Source organism: Carassius gibelio, chromosome B15, assembly GCF_023724105.1.
Source record: "Carassius gibelio isolate Cgi1373 ecotype wild population from Czech Republic chromosome B15, carGib1.2-hapl.c, whole genome shotgun sequence".
Taxonomy (NCBI): Eukaryota; Metazoa; Chordata; class Actinopteri; order Cypriniformes; family Cyprinidae; genus Carassius; species Carassius gibelio.
This window is the reverse complement of record NC_068410.1, coordinates 8,561,524-8,583,431: the sequence shown is the minus strand read 5'-3', so window position 1 is coordinate 8,583,431 and position 21,908 is coordinate 8,561,524. Positions and strand designations below refer to the sequence as shown.

At 36.7% G+C, this 21,908-nt stretch overlaps 2 protein-coding genes across 7 annotated transcripts; both read left to right on the top strand.

Moving 5' to 3' along the window:
- Window positions 1-143: 143 nt before the first annotated feature.
- Window positions 144-9,521, top strand: LOC127973183 (arfaptin-2-like). 6 transcript variants are annotated; one of them, XM_052577324.1, is made up of 11 exons: window positions 144-394; window positions 1,278-1,382; window positions 1,700-1,756; window positions 2,716-2,824; window positions 2,923-2,985; window positions 4,215-4,295; window positions 4,596-4,711; window positions 5,237-5,458; window positions 5,859-6,016; window positions 8,559-8,733; window positions 8,808-9,521. In XM_052577324.1, exons 2-11 carry the CDS (start codon window positions 1,287-1,289, stop codon window positions 8,961-8,963), a joined length of 1,233 nt encoding a protein of 410 aa, XP_052433284.1. In that variant the 5' UTR covers window positions 144-394; window positions 1,278-1,286; the 3' UTR covers window positions 8,964-9,521. The 6 variants fall into 6 exon arrangements, with proteins under 6 accessions (XP_052433284.1, XP_052433285.1, XP_052433286.1 ...); XM_052577325.1 differs by lacking the exon at window positions 1,700-1,756 and having other exon boundaries at window positions 146-394; XM_052577326.1 differs by lacking the exon at window positions 2,923-2,985 and having other exon boundaries at window positions 148-394.
- An 830-nt stretch (window positions 9,522-10,351) lies between these two features.
- LOC127972187 (FH2 domain-containing protein 1) lies at window positions 10,352-20,851 on the top strand. Its single transcript, XM_052575529.1, has 12 exons — window positions 10,352-10,495; window positions 11,068-11,436; window positions 12,918-12,979; window positions 14,168-14,270; window positions 14,462-14,547; window positions 14,780-14,880; window positions 16,689-16,759; window positions 16,896-17,003; window positions 17,102-17,172; window positions 17,669-17,786; window positions 17,944-18,108; window positions 18,406-20,851. The coding sequence occupies exons 2-12, from the start codon at window positions 11,107-11,109 to the stop codon at window positions 19,480-19,482; spliced, it is 2,292 nt and encodes a 763-aa protein (XP_052431489.1). The 5' UTR covers window positions 10,352-10,495; window positions 11,068-11,106; the 3' UTR covers window positions 19,483-20,851.
- The last annotated feature ends 1,057 nt before the right edge of the window (window positions 20,852-21,908 follow it).

Below are 21,908 nucleotides of genomic sequence, written 5' to 3'. Positions count from 1 at the left end.
TCACGTTTCTGAAATAATACTGACACCTCCTGGTTATACTGAGTACAGCAGAAAACCTCTATTAATCACTAAGCTACGTTGTCACTTTTAACCTTTGCACAAATTATTAATTCTATTTGGAATATATTTTGTGTGAAAATGTATAAAGGCATGGATGTTTATTCCTAAGTAATGCGGCGACGCTGCAGTAACCCTGAAGAATGTCACGTCGTCACTTCCGTTTGGAGAGAACAGAGGATTTGCGTTACCGAGCGACCAAGAGGATTGACAGAGCCTGTGGAGATTATTTGCCCTCCAGACATCCATTAAAAACACACACAAATCGCATTGTCATCATGGAATAATCTTAAATGCGGTGCGGGCGGTTCGGTTCAGCGGTTGAGACGGCAAACAGGCAAGTAAAGCTGCAGCAGATGGATCCGTGGTCCAGCATCCTCTCTTGTGTCTGTCCCGGTGTGACACGTAGCTGCTCCGGCTGAACCGCGTCATGGCGTCTGTTCACACTGACTGTAGTACCGAGTGTAATCCGTCCCGACACCTTCGGTTCAGGGCACAGTTTCAACCGATGCCTACTGTACATAATCGGCTTGTCTGTTTTTGCGTGCCCAGTGTTTAACGGCTGGCCTGTAGCATGTAATGTATATAATATTGATTTTATGGTAAAACGTCCTTTGTGTATCTGGTATTGTCAATTTATTTAATATTCTTCTATTATTTTTCTCGTATATTAAAACGCATAATGCTTCCTTAAACCCATTTACTATATATATATATATATATATATATATATATATATATATATACCACGTGTATTAAGAATATAAACAGTTATTGTAATTTTATCTATCTATCTATCTATCTATCTAGCTGTATTTCTTAATTCTATCTATCTATCTGTCTGCCTGTCTGTTTTGCTTTCTTTCTTAATATCTGTCTCTGTCCATCTTTCTTACTTCTATATGTCTATATTTCTGTCTGTTTATCATAGATAGATAGACAGGCCTAAATAATCATAGACAAGAATATAGACAGATGCAAATAACTGTTTGTCATACAGTATATAGATAAGCCTAGTGAAACGTAGATGAGAATATACATGTCTATGTTTCACTTGGTCTTTCTTTCTTTCTTTCTTTCTTTCTTCTATATCTGTCTATATTTATGTATGTGTTTATCTAGGGCTGTCTCTCTCTCTCTCTCTCTCTCTCTCTCTCTGTCTGTCTGTCTGTCTGTCTGTCTGTCAGTCGTATTCATCTGCAATGTGTCTTTTCTTGCAGATATTCATCATGACAGATAGTATTCTGAGCAAAGCCGCCACTATGGAAATCCCCATCAACAGTAATGGGGACAGCAGGACGGCTGAGGATGACAGTCTTGAGCAGGTGAGTATCCACTGTCCACCAAACCTGAGGAAAATCAACATCATATTTTCAGGCCTGCCATTCAGTTATGCCACGAACCGCACCTGAATGCGATGTGAAATGTGTTCTTGTGGATATCGTGTGGCAGGCTCTGAGAGGCCTTGAACGGTTGGCTCAGTCACACATTAATGAGCTGTTGTAAATATAGACCCTGTTAATTTAAGTCGTGCGACTCTGTTGTTTTCCGTTATTTCAGCACATTTTTGTCTTCTGTATGTATCTGTCTCACCATCTTTTTTTGACACTGTCTTCACATTTTATGTTTCTTCATGTCACAGGGTGCACAGATTGATGGGAGCTTAGATGAAATTGTAGGCACACTGCCAGTGAACATGGTGAGGGAGAGTTTGTGGGTGTCCCTGTACGTTGGAGCCCCATTCCCTTTGATTTAGTGTGGTTGATGGTTTGCATAGTTGCACACATAGTAGTCATTGACTTATCGTGGGGTTTGGGCAAATGTTGGTGTAGGATTATTATAAACAGGAGCTGTTTACTGGAACAGAAAAGTCAAGCAGAGACCTGGAAAACAGTCATGCAAATACAGTAGATTAATTTGCATATGTTTTATAGTGACTTTTCTTAATAGGATTTCCCTTGAACTAAGAATGTCTAGTTGATTGATAGCTTTTTGAATCGACATTTTTAAAGGTTTTGAGAAGGCAGGGCTTTAATATTAATAGAAGTCTGTATTTTTAAGTAAAAATAAGTTTTTAGTCTAGTATATGAACACTAGAAATGGTTATTAAAGGATAATTTTGAATTTTGTGTGCTTATTTTTTCTTGTCATCATCCCAGTCTTCTAATTGTTGATTAAAACTAAAACCTTACAAAATAATTGTTGGTAAATGAACAAGATGACATAAAATGTAATCAAAATGAACAGAAAAGCTAAAATAAATTAAAGCTAATCGGGAATATATATATATATATATATATATATATATATATATATATATATATATATATATATATATATATATATATATATATATATATATATATATATATATATATATATATATATAGTTGTGTCAGCAGCACATAAAAAATGACAAAGCAAAATGAAGATGAAAACTGAAAATACAAAAAATATTAATAAAAAAATCCAATATATTAATAAAAACAATTTATAAACATTATAAAAGTATATAAATAATACTGCTTCATCCTCACTTTTGATACCCACATGTTTTTTCCCCACCTAGTGTGCCCAGTTTGTGGTAAATGTGTTTTTTTTCTCTTTGCTAGAGATTGTAATCTTCTGTAATATTACTGTAAATCCCATCATATTCAGGACTTGCAGCAGGTGATGGTGTCTGGACCAAACCTGAATGAAACCAGCATTGTGTCTGGAGGCTACGGAGGGGCAGCGGAGGGCATCATACCCACCAGTTCCATCAAAGGTAAAGACAAGTGTCCGATTCTGATCTGATCTGATGCAGCATCTAAGTCATGTGCCTGGCAAGGTTCAGCTTACATCTCTGCTGACGTATATGTTTAGGACCAGCTATACGTTTCAACCCGGAGTATTTTGACAGAAGATGCGGCAACGCGCCCAAACCAGGTGTCTGTGTATTGTATATGCATGCTAACTTGACAGAAGATCTTCTTTTAGAATCTTTGTCCCTACAGCGTCCTCTCTCTCTCCTGGTGTAAAATGTGTTTGTCAGCATTTTAACAGCAAACGTTTGGCTTTTTCTACAGGGAGCTGAGGACAGTCGCATGGTGGATGCATGTTTGCTCATGCAACATAAACCTCTTGTTTGTTTTAAATTGACTGTAGACATGTTTGTAACAAAAATGTTTGTGAGCTGATTTATATATGTGTGGAATGCACAATAATTCCTTTAATGGTGTTTCTTTATGCTCAATAACATGACTGGCCTTAACACATTAACACAGCACTAATAGAGATACTAGAATACAAACCTAACTGACGCAGTCAGTGGCGGTCCATGAGGATTTAAAAAATACTGTATGTATTATATAAATTAATTTGATATGTTGTGTCATTTTAATATCCATTCTGTTTGGTCAGTTTATCAGAAGAGCCTTTATGTTGTTATTGTCCTCTGAAATTTGTGAAGTAATTAAAACAGTTTAGTTGAATATGACTTTATATATTGAAAACTGACGAGAAGTGTAAGTTTTAATTTTCTAAATATGTGACACTATTTAAATGTAAATGTAAGTAATATTTGACAATAGAACAGTTTTTACAGTTTTTTATAAAATGCAGCCTCAGTGATCATAAGAAACTTTGAAAAAACATTGAAAAAAATCTGGCCAACCAATGGTAGTTTGTGTATACAGTTTTTTACACATTTATGCTGACCGTCACTGTACAAAGTCAGTCTTTTAGCAGCATTCTTGTTTTTCATTCGTTTCATCCTCTACTTCTAACTTTTATCACCTAACCATTTAAAAAAGATGCCATTTTCATCTCTTTTGGTCACCTTGTCCTAAATAAACCTCCTTAATAACACTTCTCCTTTTAAGCATCCACTGTTCATTTTTGTTAAAACATCACAATGCTTCATGTATACATCATAATCACCAATATTATTGTTGTTTTGATCAATTTTGATTATTCAGTCTATGAAATCATTATGCATTTGATTATGTTTACTAAAATCTCCACTCCAGAATAATCATCGTACCACCCAGTTCATGTGCATTACTCATCCGTATTACCACAAAACACTAAATGTTGCAATTTCCCTAATGGCCTTTCACTTAAACTAAACCTCCATCCCATTCCTCCACCCGTCCACTGTTATTCATTCATTTCAGATATCCGTTCCAAATCCAGGGGCATCACTCCCAGCCATTCAGCCTCCAGTCGGATAGCAAACCAGCCAGGACATTACCCAGGTATCTCAGGGACTCCACCCCCTCCTGTCACTGCCAGCAACATTTTCAGCCCTTATTTATCAGTCATTACTCATTTACTGTCATCACACCTTTTATTCTTGTCCCTATTCATTTTCCAGTCTGAGGAATTAAAGATGACTGGTTATGCAAAGAATTTCTATTACATGAGATGTCTATGAAGTCATTGTTGTGACCTTTATAGACACAACCGGCGATATTCAAAACCAGAATGAAATAATATTGTGTATTTTGTTATGGTCCCCTATTTATAATAAAAGTACCTACATTTTGTACTCTCAGCTCCCAGCATGCACCACAGTAACAGCAACCCATCCATGATGTCAGAGGAGGCCACAAGAGGAGTAGCTGTTGAGAAATTTGACAGTGTGAAAAAGTGGAGCATTAACACGTACAAGGTACAGTAATTTCATGTTTTAAATGTTCACAGACAGAATTTGTTCAAAAATACAGTATAAAAAAACTTACTATTGTGGAATGTTATTAAAAATTTAAATGTGTTTTTTTTTTTTTTTTACTTTAACAGATTTTACAATTTATATATTGCTGTTATGACAAAACTGAATATTCAAAATCATTACTCCATTCTACATACTAATATGCTGATTTGGTTCTCAGGAAACATTAATGGCGAAAACTATTGTGCTGCTTTATATTTTTAGGAAATTGTGATTTACATTTAGGATCCTTCATTGACTAGAAAATATATAAAAGTTAAGAATTTTGTATCATTTAAAATGTCTTTCTGTCACCTTGGAGCAATCGAACTTGTCTTTGCTTCATAAAAGTATTAATTTATTCATTTACTTACTGATCACAAGTATTTTTTTAAATGCTTTATGTAGGTATTTAGGCTTTATAAAGATAAACTGTGTACTGTAGGGATTTATATGTACAGTATCTTGCCTTCTCTTCTTCACCAGTGCACAAAGCAGATGTTTTCGGAGCGCTTCGGTCGTGGCACAAAGACGGTGGACCTGGAGCTTGAGGCTCAGATTGATGTGCTAAGAGAGACTAAGATGAAGTACGAGCAAATTCTGAGACTAGCACGTGAGCTCACCAGCCATTTCTACAACATGGTGCAGACTCAACAGGCTCTTGGAGACACCTTTGCTGATCTTAGCCAGAAATCTCCAGAACTGCAGGTACTAATATTTTTTGGCCATTAGGTTACATATCGCCACTGAATCTTAACATAGTGTCCCATTTTAAATGGTTTTTGCAAACGAAAGAATTAGCTGCACTTTTTTGCCTTGTACATAGTTCAGTAAGTCAAAAAAGACGTACTGTCCAAAACAGTATCTTGTATTATACATTTATATTTAGAGTAGATTTTGCTTTCATTGCATAGCAGCTTACATGTATACATACATATAAATTTCTCTAAATGTCTGAAAATATTTGTTTCCACAAAATTTTAGTATAACATGAATATGCCTTTACTCTATTTGATGATTTTATAGCTGTATAAATAACATTATCCTAAACCTTATTTATTTATTTTATTTTTTTTTTTTTTTTTTTTTTTTTTTTTTACTTTTCCAGGATGAGTTTGGCTATAATGCAGAGACACAAAGACTGCTATGCAAAAATGGAGAGACGCTCTTGGGTGCCATCAATTTCTTTGTGTCCAGCATTAATACACTAGTCAACAAAACCATGGAGGACACACTCATGACCATCAAGATGTATGAGAATGCAAGGTATCAAACATTTGATATAATGAGTTGCATGTTACATAAGTAACTTTTGTAATATCTGCTTAAGTTAGATTAGGGCTAACAAAAATTGTGCCAGTTAATTACAATGTACAGATTGATTAATCAAATTAACATAAACATTCTAATACACACACACACACACACACACATACATATATATATATTAGTGCTGTCAATCGATTAAAAAAAATTAACTAATTAATCGCACAATTTTTTAAAATTAATCGCGATTAATCGCAATTAAAAGACTGAAACTTTTTGGATATGTAAATGTAAAATGTAAATAATTAATGTAAACTCAAGACAAAGAAACTATTTAAATTCAAAATTTAACTTGTAACACAGATTTTCTCATGTAAACAACATACCTGCAATAAACCATCAATATCCTCCAAATTAACTGTTGGCTTGAAAGCCATATTTATTACAGAAATAAAAACACAGGCATGTAAGTACCATTTGAATTTCAAAACAATCAATGCCAATAAAAAACAAAAATGATTTCCATGTTGAATTCTAAGTGGACTGCAAAAAAATTCCAAAGTATAGTCATTGCCAGTGCTTTAAGTGGGCCGGTATGCACCTGTACTCAGTACTGCCACTTCCAAATATAGCTCTTGAGCGTACCGCCACCTCTCCGTGCGCCCAGAACGTGCTTGTAGCGTACCGGTACGCTCATTTGGACATCTGTTTTAATAGAGGTTTTAATCTTTTACCTGCACTGCCGATTTTCAGAGCGCCCTTCACAATGCAAGCTTCCTAATTCATCCCACCCAGAGCAGAAACTACATTACCCATTCACCCTTAAGTTATACAAGTGAATAGCGCATGTGTCGCTTTTCCCACTGTTAAGTGTCAACAACTCAACGTGGCCGGAGAAGGTGTGTGAAACTCGTTGTGAGTTATACTAAAGCAAAATCTTGAGTATTTATTGTCTGATAAACATTAAAAACTGTCCTGCAGCCAGCCCGCTGGCTGTTCATTGGCTGCAGCATCTTTTTTCTAAGCTCTAAAAAAATACCGTAGACGGCAAGGCACAAATTTAGATATTCATTTATCTAATTAATCTATAGCCTATGCACAAAGACAATATGATCTTTTTGTCCCCTTTTTGTTTTAAAGCTTGATGAAGAGAGAGAGCGCAAGTTGCTGCAGCTGAGGAGGACAGTGATGCACGCGGGAGTGATTGACAGTTCGCGGCACTGTGTACAAAAAATACTCCGCTACACTATTATTTTGTTATTTTCGTTTAAGCTTATTAACGTTAGCGTTACAGAAAGGTCTGATTTACGCACTGTTACAGTCATTGTTTTTTTTTTTTTTAAACAATGACATTTGAGTTCATGATTTTAATGTTGCTGTTTCTTGTGGCAGACTAAATGAATAGTAATGTTTCTTGTGGCAGACTGAAGAGTAATCCGGCAGAGTTTTATACTGAAACTTTCCGTCTAAAAGTCCTTCCTTGGTCTTATCCATATTTCTTTGCAAGTTGAACACACATAGGCCACAACTGGAAATAAAAAAAACTGCAACCGCATTAATTGCGTTATTTTTTTTTAACGCGTTAAATATTTCAAATTAATCGAATGCGTTAACGCGCTAATTTTGACAGCACTAATATATATATATATATATATATATATATATATATATATATATATATATATATATATATATATATAAATAAAAATAATTTCTATTTTTTTCAATCTGTATATGTAATTGTTTGGTAAGCTAAGAACCCCCCAAATGAGGATGGATCAAAGACTTTCTACATTTGTTGCAGAAGACAAGTATATCATAATGTACACTATTGTTTCTCCTCTAAGCCCCGCCTTTCTGAAACCCGTTGATTTTTACAAAGCTCATCGTTCTAAAAAGCGAGGTGTGCTCTAATTGGCCAACTATCCAGTGCGTTGTGGTTGGCCAAATACCTCAAGCGTGTGACAGAAATGTTATGCCCCTTTACATACTTGGTGCGATGAGACAAAAACCATAACATCCATTACAAATGAGACATTTGTTGCATCCAGTGGGGACATGATTTATTAATGACTTATACTGTCTTTTTACGCATTGCGTTGCGTAACGCGCCATACAACTTAACCACTGATTCACTTTCACAATGAAACACAGCGTCACATCATGGGCTCGAGTGTGTGGCGGCGGGCTGGACTCCGCTTCGGCCACGGTGAAAGCTGATATGGCGATCCACAGCGCCAAGTTGATTCATTTCCTCAGTGCCCAGCATGGATCAGCTCTAGACATGATCTGGCGGACATCGTCCTCTTTTGGAAGGCCAAACAAAGTAGTTTCGCTTTCACATTTTGGGTGGCATTATGCAAAACTTCCCACATAGTGAGGTAGCTATATGGGAGCGTGGGAGAGAAAAGAATAATTGAAATCGCATCATATGACCCCTTTAAGGGATTTGCAGCCTGTATATCAAGGAGAATTTCTATTTTTTTATTTTTTATGCTAGGTTTATTGAATCAGCTTATACTTATGAGTATTGATGTTTCAGACTGGAGTTCGATGCCTATAGAACTGACCTGGAGGAGATGAGTGTGGGTCCACGGGACGCTGCAGCAATGGTGCGCATTGAGATAGCTCAACAGCAGTACCAAATCCATAAAGACAAGTATGAACGACTACACAGTGATGTCAGCGTCAAGCTCAAATTTTTGGAGGAGAATAAGGTACCATGTTGAAATCAACTTTTGAAATTCATGAGTCACAAATATTACTTAGTTTTAATATTTTAACTCTCCAGGTAAAGGTGATGCACAAGCAGCTCCTACTGTTTCATAATGCTGTCTCTGCGTATTTCGCTGGAAACCAACAGCAGCTTGAACAGACTCTCAGACAGTTCAACGTGAAATTGAAGCCACCGGGTTCTGACAAGCCTTCCTGGCTTGAGGAGCAGTGATCACTTTGTCAATGTAAAGAGACACTCGAACATGGAAACCCGAAAATGGATGGGCGGGGATGATAAAGTGGTTTGTATGAATGATTCAGATAAAAGAAGTAGTTGTTTTTACATTGCCAAACCTTGGAAAGATGCCCAGAACATCTTGAAATAAATATTACATTTATCCAAATGGCTTATGGAAACTAACTGTGGTTGCGTTTTACAGCTGCCTTAACTATATCGTATACATTCAAAATAATATGTCGCAAAATTACAATTCAAATCAATCACATAAATCATGTTCTGTAAAAACGTAAACATTTTCTGAGGCATTCATAGTCCTATTCACAAAACTGTTCCATATACAGTGAGCACCTCACAGGCCAATTTATATTCTTTGTTTTATCATAGAGTAGAGCCGTTTGTTTTTAATGTAAGGTTGTTTGAAAGAGGACTGTGTCGTGGTAAAAGAATGAAAATTGCTCACAGTACATGTCATAAGAAGGTTAATAATATATTTATATTTATGTAAATTGTGAAGTCCTATCTATGAAATTAAAACACATTGGAAAGCGATATGAATGGTGTCTCCATTACTTTTACTGCCACATGGCAGCCAGGTTTAGTTTCTGAGCTCCATCTTCAAACTTTGACTAGCTGCCACCAGACGCTACTGGTGAAACCTAGAAAAATTAACCACTTTTCCTAGATTGGATTGTTATTCCCTTGACTCTGTACTCCACTAAGATAAGGGCTTGGTGTCACTGTGGTAATCAAATTGAGTCATGCTTTAAGGGATGGAAGAACTTCGCCTTAACAAGAATGTGTTGCATCTGCAATTACATTTTCCTTGTGTTACACAGTTTTTTTTTATATTGATTCAGCCTGGTATTTTATCTCCTTAAAATACTGTTTCAGGTAACAGCCCACTTCTACTTGCAGAGACTATAAATCAGAAATCAGAGAGGTTTTTATTTTCTTGACTAAAACCAAGTTAAATACCAATCTATGGAGGCTACATTTTACTACACAATAAAAACCTCTCTGATTTGCTATGGTTTTCTTCTCAAATGTACAATATTTTTCAAAAGTAACTCAGCCCTTGACATTAAAAAACACATAGAATTTTCATAAAAAAAAAAAAATCTGATTCTTTAATGAGGAAGTTTTGGGGGATTTTATGGTTGGTTGTCTATATTCCCCATTCGAATATTTACACAAAAACGGCCTTTACTCAACTTAACTGTACAAATAAACAATTTTAATATGGTACTTTCTGGAATTCGAACAGTGACATTGACGAGAAGGATTAGGTCTGAAACATGAACAAGCGCGGACGAGTTCTGGGCGTGAGCTACAGGTAAGAGAGAGAGAGAGAGAGCAGATGATTGCAACATTCTTCCGCAGAACGGCTTTGCTGTAACAGCAGTCCGTGTGACAGACTTAACATGGAGCACGTTTTTCTCGTCTGGAGTATGTAGCCAAAGTAGATTAAGATATTGCCAGATAGCAGTTTCTTTTGGGGGGACGTCTGGATACCTCACAAACTAGTAAGTAAATCACTTATATGAATCAAAATACAAAGATACTACGGTTTTACCAAAAAGACCTCGGGCGATAAAGTTTTTTCCTCATGGAGTAGGTTATACTTTAGTACCTAAGTACCTGTCTGGAGTAAAAAGTAGGCTACAATATTATTACCATTAGAGAACTTTGGTAAAAAAAAAAACAACAAAAAAAACAACAACAACCATGGTACTGAGAGAAGTTATTTAACCTTTTAAAAGTTCCTCACATCACAGATGTTGTGGAGAATTTAACCTAACTATATATATATATATATATATATATATATATATATATATATATATATATATATATATATATATATATATATATATAATGATTATATCTGAGTCAGAGGTCATGTAAACTTGAGAACCTATATTTTCTGTCATGGTTTTGTCAGTTGTGTTCTCACTAATGGTTATTACCTAGTCCTGGAGTTTCTTGGTTAACTTCCCTACACTTATTCTTCGCTTTTCAGCTGAATGACAGCATATGTTAACATTTATATGTTAACAGTTTTCATATGGTTTCCTTTTCTGGCTTTTTTTTAAAGGGATGATGCAACAGAATCTTTGCATATGATATCTATATCATGATACCACCGCCGCCGCCACCACCCCCACCACCACCTAATGCCCCACCTCCCCCTCCCCCTCCACCCCCTGCCCTCTTCTCTGGTGGAGGCCCGTTTACCAGAGGCCCAATGCGGGCCTCTAGAATGCGTAATTTCAATTGGGACGCCATACCTAAGGACACTGTGCTTGGCAAACACAACATATGGACAGCTGAGAAGAGCAGTGAGTTTGAGTTGGACACCAAACGTATGGAGGAGTTATTCAGCCGCAATGATCAGAAACAGGTCCAGGCCACAAACCGTCGCAGTGTACGCCAGTCCCCGAGCAATGCCTCAGGACCCGAAATGGTGAGTTCAGGTAGAATGTGCCAGAAAAGTTTTTCTGTACCTGCAGGCTTACAGTAAGTGGGAGTTTCCAGACTAATTTCATTAGAGAGATTTGCATATGCTTACATCAAGCTTGTCACCAGGGTAGGGTCAGTGACTGCCCCAGACAGTCTCTAATAGAGATGACTTTTGGTTAGTTGTAACCTCACTTAATTAGTTTGTTTTAGGCTTTATAACTGTCACTGTAGTAAAGATTACAGAGCTGAAGTTGATTCAAGCTTCATATCTTTTCATGCTGCATGCAGAAAGTGTCATAATTGCTAGTTTTGCATAAACCGTTTCTTTATGGTCATTTATCTTTCACATACCGTAGTGCAGATTATTACTAAAGCTACTTCTAAATGATCTAACCCTTTAGTTTTGTGTGTGTGCATGTGTGCAAACCAGTGGATTTAGCTTGATTCAGTGGTTTATTAAAATTATCTTTTTGACTTGAATAAAATCTATAAAAAAAAATAGTTTTACCTAAAATAATATTTTGACATTAATAAATTATATGAATAAATATTAACATTATATATATATATATATATATATATATATATATATATATATATATATATATATATATATATATATATATATATATATAAATTATAATAAAATTGCATGTTATCACTTCTTATAGTGTAAAGTATGGATGCTTTTTCAAGTTTAATATATTGCATAATCATTTTAGCAAAAGGTGGCTAGGTTATGACATTTTGTCAGAGAACATCTATTTATAAACTGGCTTTACTTCTGCTAAAGTCGCATGATACAGAACTAATTGGTAACTATTGCTAAAATCAGGTAGATAAAGAAAATGAGAAGTTTACTAAAAGGAAATTTAAATAACAGTGATTTGAAATTAGGACTGCCGTGCTTTCCAGAAAAATCCCATGTGATTTTTTTTTCAGCATGTTTGGAAAGATTTGACATATTTTAGTGTCGTAATCATGATTAGTCATGCTTTGTCCCACAGCCAGAAAAAACATCCTAGTTACTTGATTTGATGTAACTTTCTCTTACAAATAATGCTTATAGTCATTCAAAAAACAATGATGTGGCATTTATAGATGCCACTCGACTGTGTTTGTCCTTTGATCTGAGCTCTCTTTAAAGGTGGAGTGATTTCTTCTTTTTCTGTAAGTGTTTACATAAGGTGGACTCCACCGATGTTGAATAGCTTTCATTTTAAAAACACTGTGATGTAGAACATCTAATTTTACAACCCTTGAATCACATCATCACAACGTTGCGGTGATTATTCTTAATGCAAAAAATTAATAGGCAGGGTTGTTGGTTTTCATTAATCATCATTAGTTCATAAATGATGACAAACTTTAGGGTGACGCAAATACTTGGTACAATCTGTTTACATTTATGTTAATGATGTAATATACATAAGAAAATGATTGGTCTGATAGAATACAGTATAATAGCTTTTTTTCTTTTGCCAGGTGACCATCCTCAACTCCAAGAAGAACATGAACATTGGTATCTTCCTCAAACAGTTCAAAAGGTGAGTGCATTACGAAGGTGTTTTAAGAAAAGCTCTCCATTTCATCAGCAGATCCTAGGGTGGAAACGAGCAGTAGTCATAATTTAGGTTGCTCACATGTCTCTGCAAGCCAAATGAATTTTTTTCTGACAACATCAGGCAGTCCATATCTTTTCTACACGAGTACAAGCATAAAGATAAGATGGGGGTTTTGCATTATTCACATCATCAGCGGTTCCCTTAATCATACAGTATTTCTCTGCAGATATTGATTAATTGATTGTGACAGTTTAACTTTAATGAATACATCAGCTTTTAGTGCTAGAGCTTGTGATACCAGTTTGGTGTGCTTGTGTGTATCTCTAAAAAAGCAAGATTGGGCTTGTCTAGTCCCGGTATTTTTTTATGGTTGGCCAGGAAACTGAGATTAAGTGTAAGCAGCAGTCAGAACATGGTGAAATATGAATCACAGAGTGGAAGTCCATGTGTCGGCCACTTCCTTTATACTGTTTTTACGGATGGGACACTTGTTTTGGAGAACAATGCTGAATTTAGAATTGAGTTTTACGATGTTATTAGTCTATTCAAAGATGAAGTGTGTCTATTCCACTAGCGGTGAAAGTATTGATTGATTTCCTACAAGTTTCACAGACCTTCTCAACAGCTGCCGTTGGATGGACAAACAGGTAGTTCCGCCCCTAAACCCACGCCATTGGTTGAGTCACTGTTGCTGTGTTGGCCGCTCAAACAAACAGAGCAATGTATTTACAGTACTACAAATATTTTAGTTGTCACTCCACATTAAACTGGGATAGGAGAGAGCATTTTAAGATACAAAAATGAAACAATTAAATAAAATCATTTTTGTATATGTTGCATATAAATTGTAATTTTTTTTTTTTGCAGATAAACATTTTATTGACAATGATATATATATATTTGTATTTTACAACAGAATAATAATGTTTTATGCGGCTTCTTCATTTGAATTGCAAGCCTAATAAAAATCACATATTTATTTAATTTTATTTTATTTTTGCATAATGCATCTGCCTTAAGGTTCATAAGGAAGACTGGGGTTTTATATAGTGATAATATGAGAGATCCAGTTCCATTCAATCTCTGAAAAAAGTGATTTTTTGTAACTCCTTAAATACCGGTAGTCTTTAGTGGTCCTGATCTGTCATTCTACCACATCTTTCTCCACAGGTCAGTGAGTGGAATGATTGATGACATTATCAACGGCAGAGGAGAAAGATTTGGTGCTGGGAAACTGAAAGAGATGTGTAAACTGCTGCCAGAGGATGGAGAGGTGGGTGTAATATATATGGTTCAGTCTTTAGTTTCGCTTGTTGAGCAATTCCAAGGCTTTGGTAGTGTGCCAATGGCATTTGAATATACGTTTGTGTACTTGCAGCAATTTCATTTGAATTGTGAACTGAACTTTCATTTGATTTGAACTGAAAGCGTACTGCAAAGCATTGCATTTGCTTCATTTCATAGGTGCGTCAGCTTCGTGATTTTAAAGGAGACTGTTCAACTCTCTCTGAGGCAGATCGGTTCATGGTACAACTTGTCAAAGTTCCTTGGTGGGTGTATACAGCCACAGAAAGACAAATATACACTTACACAACTGTACACAGAGCGCTTTCAATACTAAGCTATTTGCACAGTACAGCTCATGTTTTATCTCCATCGCCAGGTATTGATTATCAATCAAAGACAGTGGATTTGTAGGTCACTGCAAATTACTCTGAATGGGAGTGAACTTTAGATATACCATTATAATTATAAAAAATTCTTTGTTTGTTCTTCCTCTAGCTATGAGGAACGGTTGATCAGTTTAGTACTCAAAGAGGAATTCCCCCATTTTATGGATGAAGTGAATCACTCTATTGCAGTCATGACCTCTGCTGGACAAGGTAAGATTGACATACAATTGAAACTGTCTGCTATTTCCTATCAACATGCCCTCTTCCCTATTTTGAAATTGCTAATAATCAGCCAATCACACGGCAGCAGCTCAATGGATTTAGGCATCTAGATGTGGTGAAGATGACTTGCTGTTGTTCTAACCGAGCATCAGAATGGGGAAGAAAGGGGATTTAAGTGACTTTAAATGTGGAATGGTTGTTGGTGCCAGACAGACTGGTCTGAGTATTTCAAATACTGCTGATCTACTGGGATTTTCTTGCATGACCATCTTTAGGGTTTACAGAGTGTAGGAGCCATTTAGGGGATGGTAAAGTGTTTTGTCCACTGGGTGGTGCTGTGGCTAGGTTTAATTAGAGCACCTGAGCAACAAGTGGGTGCTGTTGGTAATTGGGAAGCACACGGTTTTTGACCGCACGACAGAGTAGCTTACAAAGTGGATTCTAATTTGTATGCGGTCCATAAGGTGTGGCTTTGTGTGTACACTGGAAGAAAGAGAGGCCACATGAAGTTTGAGATCATTTATAATGGAGCTCACAAATAAATTTGAAATTTTTATGCATCTATATCCGTCTGCATGGACTCTGCCTGTACGCATTCCAAACTTGCTTACTCCTATTATCAACTGCAAAGGCATTGGAAACCCAGTACACAGAGAATGGTCCGAAAAAGAGAAACTATCAAAGTGAGCAGCAGTTGTGTGGCCAAAAATGCCTTGTTGATGTCAGAGGTCAGAGGAGAATGGACAGACTGGTTAGAGATGATAGAAAGGCAACAGTTACTCAAATAACCACTCATTACAACCAAGGTATACAGAATACCATCTCTGAACGCACAACACATCGAACCCTGAAGCAGATGTGCTACAGCAGCAGAAGACCACACCGGGTAAGAACAGGAAATGAAGGCTCACCAAAATTGGACAATAGAAGATTGGAAAAACGTTGCTTGGTCTGATGAGTCTCAGTTTCTGCTGTGACATTCAGATGGTAGGGTCAGAAATTGAAGAACATGAAAGCATGGATCCATCCTGCCTTGTCTCAAGGGTTCAGGCTTCTGGTGGTGGTGTAATGGGGGATATTTTCTTGGCACACTTTGGGTCCCTTAGTACCAATTGAGCATCTTTTAAATGCCACAGCCTCCCTGAGTATTGTTGCTGTCCATGTCCATCCCTTTACGACTACAGTCTACCCATCTTCTGATGGCTACTTCCAGCACGATAATGCACCATGTCACAAAGCTCAAATCATCTCAGACGGGTTTCTTGAACATGACAATGAGTTCACTCTCCTCAAATGGCCTCCACAGTCACCAGATCTCAATCTAATAAACCACCTTTTATTGATATGGTGGAATGGGAGACTCGCATCATGGATGTACAGCCGACAAATCTGCAGCAACTGCGTGATACTATCATCTCCATATGGACCAAAATCTCTGAATAATGTTCCAACACCTTGTTGAATCTATGCCACAAAGAATTAAGGCAGTTCTGAAGGCAAAAGGGTGTACCTAATAAAGTGGCCAGCAAGGTGTATGTAATAAAAAGTTAAAGTACTGCATATTATGACATTTTACTAAAAATATATTTGATTATAATTTAAATCACCTTTTAAAAAACATCCTATTTATTTACTTCCTATTTATGCAATTTGCTAGCAGCTAGACCATGACTAAGTTTGATTCCCAGGAAACATAAAAAAGTAATAAAAAAAACATGATAATCCTGTAGTATTTTGTTTATTACTAATTGTTATTTATTTTATTTCACCTAACCCATGCATGAAACTTCTTCCAGAGCTGCTGGAATGTGCCGATCTACATTCAGTCATCCGTCTGGTCTTGAAGACAGGGAACTACATGAACTCTGTGAGTACAATCATGCCACTGTATCTAGTGACGCTTGTTAACAATGATTAAAGTGGGTCAACCTCAAAACAGCATAAGGCACTGCACATGTGAGTGTGTTTCCATTGTCATGAGATGCTTTCCTCACATCCACCAGGGAGGGTACGCTGGCAGCGCAGTGGGATTCCGGATACCGTCGCTTCTCAAGCTAGCAGATACCAAAGCCAACAAGCCTGGAATGAACCTTATGCACTATGTAGCCATGGTAGCTATGATGATTGATATTATACTGTGATGCCAGAGCCACAAGAAACACGGCTTTATTTCCATTTGAATTATTTTCTCATTTGTCTGTTACCACAGCAAGCCCAGAAGATTGATGCATCGCTGCTGAAGTTCCCAGAAAAACTACAACACATTGGAGATGCAGCAAGGTACAGTAGGCCACACATTGCTTTTTGAAAAATAATTATTTTATTTTATGCTATAAATGTAATTATAACTGAATATAAAAACGCACACATTACAAAAATCTGTTGTATTTTGAAGAGCTTTTATTATTACATTTTTAGTTTTTAATTAAATGTTAGTCATTTTGTTGTTCTTTTGTTATTTTCATTAGTTTTTTTGTTATATTTAAAAAAAAAAATTTTTTAGCTTTAAAGTAAAATGTTAATTATCTATCAGTTTTAGTTGTAGTAATTATAGCACTTGTACTTTCATTTACCTTTAATTTCACAATCTTTCATTTACCTGCCAAAGAAACATTTCTGATTATAAGTTTAAGTTTTTCATCACTGAAGATCTTAATCTTACTTTAGCAAAAGTCTTTCAACTGATCTTTTAAGCTCATCTTATTGTGCTCAATGCTAAATTGCACTTAAAAAGCAAAAAAGAGTTTAAAATGTTTTTTTGTCTTCTGCACTATAGGATCCATAAGCAGGAAATCGAGACTGATTTCCAAAAGGAAGTGAATAGAGTCCAGGTGGCAATGCAGAATAGTAGTAAACAGCCAGATCTGGAAGAACAGATGAGGGATTTTCTGCAGGTGAGGCGTTTTGTCTCAAGGCCTTTTTAGTTTATCTCTGAATATGAGCATGTAAGTTTTTTGTCCCTATGGTAAAACACTATTGTGTCTATTGACAAATGTTATTGTTAAATAAAATTTCGACTATCTTTTATTTGTTCTTTTTTTTTTTTTTTAGAATGCAGACACCAGGTTAAAGGAGACCGAGGCGGCCTTTAAAAACCTTTCTGCCGTGAGTGATTCGGTAGCGGAGTATTTCTGTGAGGATCCAGCTCAGTTCAAACTAGAGGAGTGTTGCTCCATTTTCTACTCTTTCTGTGAGAAGTTCAAACGAGCGGTTCAGGTGATTGCACCATCTAAAGATGCATTCTGGGTACTCTGAGCAAACATTTTACATGTAAAATGTTTGTATACCTAATGAATTTAATAATATGTGAGAACTGATGTACTGAAATATTTTTTTTTCTTGGTGCACAAAAAGTGTTCTCGTAAGCTTGAAGCACTGATGTCACATGGGCTATTTTAACAATGTTCTTACTTCCTTTCTTTCATTTGTGTTCTGAAAATGAATAAACATGAGGGTGAGTAATTAATAAAAATGAATGACCTTATGGCCGTGTCATTTCTCTTATCAATATAGGAGAATCTTGAACGAGAAACGGTGGAGGTGAAGCGCAGACAGCGAGAGCGTACTCAGATCGCAGCCAAGCGACGTTCTACCGCCACCTGCTCCTCACGAGACAAAGACATTGAAGGAGTTGCTCTGGAGTCCATCCTACAGAGGTACAACAGTCGTCAGTCCCGCCGTAGAGCCGGGAACAGTTCCCCCTCACGGGGCGATCTTACTGAGACCACCACGCCGGAGAAACGCCCCGCTGACAACAGAGAGGTCAAGAGAGACAGCTGGGTCAAAAGTGCCATGCAATCCACTTTGATCATGGAGAGCGTTGATAAAGATGAGACGCCCAAGCACCCAGAGATTACAGTCTCAAGCCCTGTGCAGAAAAGTGAAGATTCCTCAATTAGTCAACATGTGTCTGTATTCACGGTGCAGGAGGAGGAAGATGTGCAGACAGAGATAGAGGTGCAAAATATGAGAGAGGTGTCACGGAAAGTTTTGCAATACCAGTCCAGTCGAAGTAGCATTTCGTCCGGTGAGGCCCTGTCACCGATCCTTTCTCCCAGGCAGACGTTCTTCCAAGAAGACAGAAGACTGCTGATCATGACCATAGAAGAAAACACCTCTAAATCCAGCTCTCTGCTGCAGAACGGCCAGATCATCAATCGCCGGCACACAATCGCACTTCCCGAGGCCAGTAGTGGAAATACCAGCCAAGAGGATCTGTTTGTGCCTAGTAATCTAAACGCATCTCCGGCTCCCTCTATAGGTGTCATTGGAAAAGGGAAATCTGTGGATTGTGATATGATTGCTACATTGCAAAACTCTACAGAGATGGTTAAAGATTCAGACACCAAGCCACTTAACTCCCAAGAGGAATCCCAATCTGTTGACTCAACACAGTCACAATCAGTCGAGCCGGAGACGAAGACTGAAGAGACAGTGCCTAGCTTGCAGTTTAGTACTGGGAAGAGAAATAGCCAAACAATATCATTTAAAAGCACTAAAGAGGGCTTCAGCCTAATGTCTTTATTTAAGCGTTGGCGTGAAAAAGATACAAAATCAAAAGAGCTTGATTCTGACAGCGTAGACCCATGATCTTAACATTTCTATTTATTCAGACATTCATGCTTGGTGTCATGCTGCGTTTATGAAAAACGAAGCTGGCGCTCTTTCACTGTTGCTTGCTGAAACAGTGAATAGGAATTTGTTTCAATGTCTACTATAAAAGGACACAGCATCTAAAAACAGTCTACTGTTGAGATCAGTAGAAAATTAGACATTTTACCTGCAGTGTGCTCTCTTAAACACAAGGGGGCAGTACACGACATGATTTTCCATGATGATACTGCATCTCTATCTGCAAAAATGAACCATTCACAATGCCAAGACTAAGAGAAAATATCCTTATTTTATATTCTATACTAAGCAATCAAAATAGCTGGTAAACCTGATGGCTATTCGCCACATAGAAACAACAAAATTGTAACAATTTTTTTTTTATTGAAAATATGTACACTGTATTGTCTGATGAAGAATTTAATGTTTTATTTTTATCCAATGTTATTATTATTCATTTTCTATTGACCTGATCTGGCTCGTACCATATCATGTTTCTGAAAATTGCCTCTGACCGGTCACTGTAGGTCTGAAATGATGACGGATCAAAACACTCGCCTGCACGATGAACTTGGGAATACAGAGTTTCATGTAATCTGTGGTTTTCAGTGCTCTAGAAATGAAAGAAGGCCTTTTATTTGAGTCAGTACTGGTAAGACCTCTGCATTTGATTTTCAATACAAGATTTCAAGAACATTTAGAAGACCATGTTCCAGTTAGGAGTCAATCGTACATTAAGATGTTTACGTGCATTTTTACATGGTGTTATTTTTCCTGTTTTAGGCCAGCTATATTTCTGTGTGTGTTTGTGTGTGTGTGTGTGTGTGTGCGTGTGCGTGTGTGCGTGTGTGTTATGTAGATGTGACCTATAACAAGATATCCTGTGATACTTGATGGTTGTAATTGTAAATGTTTTAGCCTGCTGAGCTTCTGACTAATGAAAAGCTAAAGGGAGCTTATCCTCAAAAAATACATTGGGGCTTAGTTAGGGAGAATAGATAATGTCGTAGGGTCCCCACAGGTCCGCATTAGGTGGTCTAAGTGCCTTCTAGACAGCCTGAGAACCTGTGGGGGTGGAGTTTTGGGGGAAGGGGTGTTTGGCTGATTGTGTGAGTGAATCATCATCAGTTTCAAAGAACTGAGAATAAAGGCTCAAGCACTAATTGAATGTCACAACATGCTCTGGTCATAGGACAGCGGACAGTGAAAATGGCTCTGTGTGATATGTATGATTTTATGCTGTTACAGTACATGCAAATGCTGGATGATGTTTATTTCAGATGCTTGAATTGTTTAGAGATGTATTTAATTTCTTTACATATATATGAATAAAACATTTGTAAATTGATTAACAGAATTGTTGGAATGATTCTTACAAATGATTAAATTATTATTATATAAAACACAAACACATTTTGATTTACCAGTATTTAAAAGTATAATATAAAATACAAATATGTTCAAGATGAAATAATTTAATTTGTTAAATTATATTTTATAAAACAAAATTATCATTTCCAGTATATAATATATTGGTTGCAAGTAGAATGGAAAATGTCATAAGACAATTTTAACCAATATTTAGTATCTATTGATTTGAAGTGTGATATAAAATGTAAATGAATAAATTAGTTAATGAAAAATAACATCAGCTGACTTTTTTGGGTGTGGTTGGGGGGCAGAGGACACTATGACACACATGTCGGATAGATGTGTAATAATGTTAAGTCTATGTCTTAATGTCTGCTGACGTGGCTCAGGAGACAGTCTGCCTCTGCCATCTGGCTGCCTTATTAGGCTGGATGCAGTCTCCATAGCAACGACCACCTTCATAACGAAAGCAGACTTCAGTCATACCTCCCCCACCCACCCAACTGTAAACAAAGCCCAGCCCTATGCAGTCTCATAACCCCACCCATACAGCCATTCACTCATATAATCTATGGTCATAAGTTGACTTTTGTTTCTTTCTTTTTGGCAGAATAGTGTTTAAGAAAAAAAAGGGACAAAAAAAGGACCAGATGTTTTCCTATCTCAAGACGTCTTTCCAAGGTCCTACGATGTCTCCTAAACTGTGAAATGAATTAGTGTGTAATATGATTGCAGTTCTCTTGGATTTTTTTTTTTTTTTTACGAACTGGTTGGGTGATTGGTGACTTATTAACACAGAAAACACTTGTTTACACGTTGAGGCATTTACCGTTGGATCCTTCAGAATGTATCGTGAACAAATCACTTAACGAATCTTTCTTTTGGATTCAAAAGATTCAACTCACTGGAATCAACCAAAAGCCCAGCGAATCACTCCTTTTCATTTTAAATAATTACATATTCCAAAATACGAGCTCTCATTGGCTACCGTAGCTCCTCCTATACCGCTGCTAACCAATGAACGAACATCATTT

Excerpts from the sequence above, each read along its gene's own strand:
- LOC127973183 (XM_052577324.1), top strand. The coding sequence starts at position 1,287 with ATGACAGATAGTATTCTGAGCAAAGCCGCCACTATGGAAATCCCCATC. Across the intron at positions 6,017-8,558 it reads AAGATGTATGAGAATGCAAG|ACTGGAGTTCGATGCCTATA; the intron begins GTATCAAACATT and ends TTGATGTTTCAG. Across the intron at positions 8,734-8,807 it reads AATTTTTGGAGGAGAATAAG|GTAAAGGTGATGCACAAGCA; the intron begins GTACCATGTTGA and ends TTAACTCTCCAG.
- LOC127972187 (XM_052575529.1), top strand. The coding sequence starts at position 11,107 with ATGATACCACCGCCGCCGCCACCACCCCCACCACCACCTAATGCCCCA. Across the intron at positions 14,271-14,461 it reads TGCTGCCAGAGGATGGAGAG|GTGCGTCAGCTTCGTGATTT; the intron begins GTGGGTGTAATA and ends TTCATTTCATAG. Across the intron at positions 14,881-16,688 it reads CATGACCTCTGCTGGACAAG|AGCTGCTGGAATGTGCCGAT; the intron begins GTAAGATTGACA and ends AACTTCTTCCAG.